This window comes from Ooceraea biroi, chromosome 10 (genome assembly GCF_003672135.1).
Source record: "Ooceraea biroi isolate clonal line C1 chromosome 10, Obir_v5.4, whole genome shotgun sequence".
NCBI classification, from domain to species: Eukaryota; Metazoa; Arthropoda; class Insecta; order Hymenoptera; family Formicidae; genus Ooceraea; species Ooceraea biroi.
This window is the reverse complement of record NC_039515.1, coordinates 3,528,556-3,534,696: the sequence shown is the minus strand read 5'-3', so window position 1 is coordinate 3,534,696 and position 6,141 is coordinate 3,528,556. Positions and strand designations below refer to the sequence as shown.

Here is a 6,141-nt window from a genome sequence, read left to right as displayed (position 1 = left end):
GCCTTGCCCGCGTTGCGGGATCGATTCGTGATTCGCCATTTCCGACTCGCAGGTTCGGTACGTGCGAGACCGAGTGGAGCAAGGTAAAGGGCGTATCCGCATGCGAGCCCTAATTCACCGTGATTGGATTGTACTATTACCGCGATTGCGAGGGTAATAGGCGTTCCTTTTCCCCTTTAGCTCGCGCTATGTTATTAACTCGTTTCTGCGTAGTGCCATATCACCCCCTAGTCCTCTCCGCTTATCTTCTAAAGGTTGAGACTCACGTAACGAGGACTTGCTCGATGAGCGGGGGATGTAAGAAGATGATAACCTTATAATTGATCTTTGATCTGGGCCACATAAGCGCTCTCGCATACCTTATCCCTTATTTTATAGCTCGATTATCATATTCCCTTGTCCCGTTCAAACGTTTCCCAATAAGCCGAGTTCCTTCTCGAGTTCATTCATTGGGACCCTCCTCGGCGGTGTGAAGCTCGCGCCGCCTATCATACGGAACGACACAGACCCTGAACCTGTTTCCAGGTCACAACATGTCCGGGGTGGATGGTAACAGCACGGAGGGTGAGTCCGCGAGTGGTCGCGGGCCCGCGCAAACCGGACCCGGCTGTTACCGTAACTATGAGCATTACGGCCTGCGGCATCGACGCAGTGCGTCCAATGCCTGCTTCCCGAATCTGCCCAACGACCTGCCTGCAACACCTGACAGCCCGAACCGCCGACTCCTCGACTATGCCCAGAGCGTGCCGGGTACTCAGAACGATGATTACTATCAAGACGAGATGCCGGCGCAGCACGTCAACCAGGCCAACATGACGTCTAGCGTAAGTCCCTGACCTATGGAACGTTTGCATACATATGTGCGAATTATCTCGTGTGTACGGCGCGGTACTCGGGCTGGTCCATGCTGGTAATGACGTTGATTGATGATTAGCAGAAGAAAATATAAAATCGTTTTTTTACTTCTGAAGAAAAGCGCAGCATCGACATTGTAATTTACTGAATTAACTAAATTTCTTGTATGATGCGTTAGTTTAAATTTTAATCTACTATTTTAATGAAATATAAAGTAGATGTAGAGAATTGACAGTGACAAGAAATTGATAAACTTCCAGATGGTAAAGATGTGTGAAACGCGAAGAAGTCGACAAATTATCTTTTTCGGCGAAGAGCCAATGCCAAATTTTACTTTTTGTTGTACTTTTATGAAAACTTATGTGTTTGAGAATTTGAAGTAACAAGTAATTTGACGTCAGAGACCTAAATGGATCACCCCGTACGGAAATATGTAGAGATCGATGACGATTGCACTGGATGCGCGACCGCGTCAGTAGTCTTAACACCTGTTTGGTCGGACGCAGTTTTAACCTTTGTTTTTTCAATATTGGAAAGAATTTGCAACGATAGAATTTGTACCTACAAATGTCACATGTTATATCATCACAAATGTCATAATTAAAAAATAATATTAATAACAAATGTACGTATTAGTAAAAAAGGAGTATAATTTCTTCGATATCATCGAAATTCAGAATCTCGACTGAAAATAATAACGAAGAATTTTTTATTGCAGTTGAAATTGATTCTTGATATTTATAATATTATGAATGCGCAATGATTTATTTTCCATTAAGAGAAGACTGTATATCTCAACACTTACGTTTGTCCACTTTGATTTGTCACCAACGCATCCATTGCAATCGCGACAATCGAGATCAGTTCACACTCGTCGAAATCGTGTAGCTACAGAACGTCTCTTCTATATTTTCCGTCGCGCGAATTGTCTAGAAGATGACGAGGTTGAACGCGTTCAATGTTGGGTCTTCCCTTTTTACGTGTACATAAAGGAAGCACGTCGAGCAGACGCTGAGCTCCTCCATCCTGAGCATTAATACGACCGTGGTTAGATGCTAATTGGCAATTAAAATAATAGTCTAATATAATACCATGTCTCACGCAAGAGTAACTAATCCAAAATATCTTTTATTAGTTACCAGAGAAATTGTTCACCCAAAGTATACAAAATCATTTGTACGAAACGCCAGCAGGCTATAATATATACTTTACTTGTTTTTTGACAGGTATGATAATATTTATGAAGATGAAGAATCCTTTTTGTTTTTATATAAAACGTTTCTCTGCTCGCATATTTAACTGGCATTGAGTTCATTGCGTATTTGTTAATGATATATTAATTTTTAAATCATCATAATTTTCCTATTGGCTATTTTGAGAGCCATATTTCATTTTTGTCAGGTATTCTTTTATAATTCGATTCTGGAAATATATTGTTAAAGTTGTATGTCGAAAAACTATTGTTCCATTTTATGAAAGAATTATTAATGATACAATTATTATAATATGATTTATAAAGTACAAGCCATATTTGTGGAGAAATTGGATATTTACCAAATAATACGAATATTAGCCAAATAATAATAATCCACCAGTCGACCACGATCGATAGCTCGTTTAATGTACCCTATAATCAGCCTGTTTCCGCTAAGTAGCCTTGAATAGCACATGAAATTGCTGTCCTCTGTGCTACGCTATAAAGTAACGATTCCCAATCAATCTTTCAGAATCCGTTAAGAGTTGACTACAAGTCGCATGACTAACAGTAGAGTAGGTACTCTCCAAGAGAAGATTAGTCACGCAAACGTATATTATAATATATGTAACGTGTATAATCAATAATTTTATGATAAATATAATGGAAAGTAAACACGCACAAGTACATACAATAAAGAAGATAAATATTCTAGTAAAGAACCATGTGCACAAATAACTCAATGTTCATATTCAAGACTAAATTAACATACCAACATTTTTACATATACATCTGCTTGATTTCGCGCATGATTTCGAATTCCAAAGAGTTAAAAATTACATTAAAAATTTTCCAACTATTTCCACGCTGCAATACCTATATATTTTTTTGTGATTGATAGGCGAGATATTTGTTCTTTAAAGTCGAGCGATTTTCGAGTATTCAGTCCAGCCCGGAGCAAATATATCACGTCGGAAGATGGATTGGCGAAATGAAAAACTTGGGAATCGCTGCTGCAGAGCTGCGCTCTCGACGTGTGACTTTTTGTCTATACTACATATACGTCTGTTTTTACTCCGTTCCCAATTATCGATCGGCCCGTGCTAATCGTGTCTGATTTCCTCTCTTGTAACCGGTGAGACCCCGCCGCCGTGTATCGAGTCCACCGAGTTTGGGGTGCACGATTTCCGCGAGGCGAGTAAATATTTCATCGGGATGGCGCTGGGCGGAGTTCTTCGTCGTATATGTGTGTGTCGCTTATTTCGTATTCTCTTCGCACGAGGCTTCTCGTGGAGGCCCGGAAGTCGGAAGAAAAATATTTTCTCTGCGGGACCGAAGACACCGTGAGGCGCGTATGCTTGCGCACGGAGCCAGAGGCAAATTGTCACCGCAAAATTTAATATTTATCAATTTTGTCCGCGAGATATGTATATTAATGCATCGCACTGTTCTTTTTTCTGTTTTCTGTTGCCTCTTTTAATCCATCATTCGATTCAATTTTAATCACATTTTTAATCCACTCTTTCATTAAGAGCACGATGCGCGAGTTTATGTTTCAGACGTTTCACAACATTGATATTCAACGATAATGTAGATGAGTCGGCGATATTCATCGCGAACGGCGTCAGAAATCGTCTCCCTGCGCGTAATAAGATCACCGCCCACGTAATTCCCTCTGGCTCGCTCTAGTGCGAGGCATATCGCTTAATTGAAAAAATTACGGTCTTGTCACAGGATAACGCAACGTAAAGATATGTACCTGTCCCCGACGGGAAAAACCTTATCGATCGTGAGTCCTCTCTCTACACTCATCCAGTGGTCCGTCCATTTATCTGTAATTACTGAAATGTGTTCATCAAATGTTTTTCCTCTCGTTTCACGTGTGACCCAGTGACGATGTTTTCCAGTCGGTATTCCGCTCGCGTTCTTCGAGTACCTCGCAGCACTTCTCCCGCCGTTGGAATTCTATTCAGAATTCGCAATGAAACGTACCTGTCTGGAATGACTGAAGCAGAAAGTTGAAATATCACGAACGCAAATATCAAAGTTTATACAAAATCGCTGTTGCTCGGGAAAAAATTGAAAAACATTGCGTTACATCGTTTGCGTAACATTGCCCGCACAACGCCACTTTGCAACCCTCGTAAATGCGAAACTCGCGACCCATTTTTCATCGATAATCGAGCGCGAGCGACGAGATGCGAAATTTCATGCGACATAATGCAGCATAATAACAGTTTAACGACTGGCCGACGAGTTGAATTATTACCGATACACACGTTCATAAACGGAATAATTATACGTGAACAAACAAACGGCAAATAATTCGGTAAATATCAACGCACAGGTTCGAGCGGCGATTTTATTACGCTTTACGGCAAATAATTAACTCGGCAATTTTTTCCGATCGCCGACATTCTAATTAGTCGTGTCACGCTCCGTTTCATAATAATTACATCACTCACGTAAGGTGTAGCTGTATAACGTTGCGTATTTACGAGCGATGCATCCCCTGCGCATATTCCACACATTATGTCATACAGGGAGGAACCACCCTTTTGCGCGCGCGCGCGAGAGAGAGAGAGGCTCTCGCAGAAATTGGACTTGCGACGATCTGGCCGCAGTCGGGCACAGATACATGGTGTATCAGAAGTAGCGCAACGGTCCCTTCGATTCGAGCAAAAGTCCGGCGCAGGTGGACTCTCCACGAGTTCTTCGCGATTGTGTTTTTGCTCTCTGTACCGATCCTTCTCTCGTAGCCGGACGATCTTCGCCCAATGTCTTTTGAGTTCGCGAGCGATCCGCGGAGCCCGACAGAGCGCGAGACAAGTTTCACCGCGAGACTTCCACGGAGGTGCTGGCATGACGAGATTCCGCTCCATGCGAGTTGGAAGTTAGCGGAGGGATGGTCCCACCCCTAAATTCTCGTGCCACTCGCGATGCCACTTGACGGTGCAGCAGAGGGAAAATGTACAGCCTCCGTTAGCCGATTTAGTCTGCGCGCGAAATTCGAGGGAGACCTGAGATTGTGAAGACGAACGTTGTCGTCGAATTTAAATCGATAATATGGATAAACGATAGATCGGAATTCTCTTTATTTCAGCCTCTCCTTGGACGCTTCTCTCTTTAGCAAACCGTTTTTGTTTTTCGGTTGTGAATGATCGGCGTGTTATTGCTGACCGTTCAAACGATGCTGCCGACGATCACAACAACGCGTTTACATTCCCAATGTTGATGAACAATATTTTTCACACGTCGCGCCTGACGCAAGTAAAGATATCCGAGTGATGGTTTGGTTTTTCGCTACTCTGTACATTCGTTCAAACGTGGGAAACAGATACACGTATACGGATTTCTCGCAATGTTACTTTAACAGTAGATATTTTACATCTATAAATAATCAAATTAATCTTCCATTTAGGATTCCATTGCGAAGTCGTTTGTTTGGACCCGATTCAAAAATACGGTTCTATATGAAAGATTTATTTCTCCTTTCGTTCTCCACTTGGTCCGTTGCCATTCCCGAACCGAATCGATCCACCGATGTGCACTGATCAGCCTCTGGCGACTCGCTGGTCGGACTCTGCCTCGACCTTTCATTTATACGTCAGATCGAATTTGCTCCAGGGTAATCGAAATAAGGACGTCTTAATGGTCGAAATAATTTAAAAGTGTCTTTATGAATCCCCGCGAGAAATCTACCAACGCATAAATTAATAAAAAATGAATGGGAAAATGAAAAAATAACGCTGACTGGAAACGAACGAGCCGCGTTTTATTTTTATTTCTTCTCGGCGTTTCGGTGTCGATGCACGATACCTACGTGTCATTAGCTCGCGCTTATTTGTTTTGCGATCTCTGCATAAGCCCGTCAAACAAACGCCTCGTTTCGATTGCTCGGGGGCCCAAACAGCCATAAATCCGATCCTGTTTACACGGACACACATTTATACCGGCCACACATCGATCCCTGCCCGTTGCCACTCTCTTGCACTCGAAACTGACAACGTCGTCCAAGTGCTTTTTGTCGGCAATCGCACGCGCGAGTCCAATAATTTTGCGGGGCAGAGCGCGATATTATTTTTAACCGA

The 6,141-nt window shown here is 42.6% G+C and overlaps 1 protein-coding gene across 8 annotated transcripts in view; it reads left to right on the top strand.

Moving 5' to 3' along the window:
• The window catches only part of LOC105278312 (potassium voltage-gated channel protein Shab), a 40,189-nt gene that overhangs the window by 11,493 nt on the left and 22,555 nt on the right, over window positions 1-6,141 (top strand). For all 8 annotated transcript variants that reach the window (XR_003407162.1, XR_003407161.1, XM_026973166.1 and 5 more), the window contains exon 3: window positions 526-824. Coding sequence is in view for 6 of the 8 variants with exons in the window: in XM_026973166.1 (XP_026828967.1) it covers window positions 526-824 (299 nt within the window). In the remaining 2 variants the exon portion in view is untranslated. The remainder of the gene's footprint in view (window positions 1-525; window positions 825-6,141) is intronic.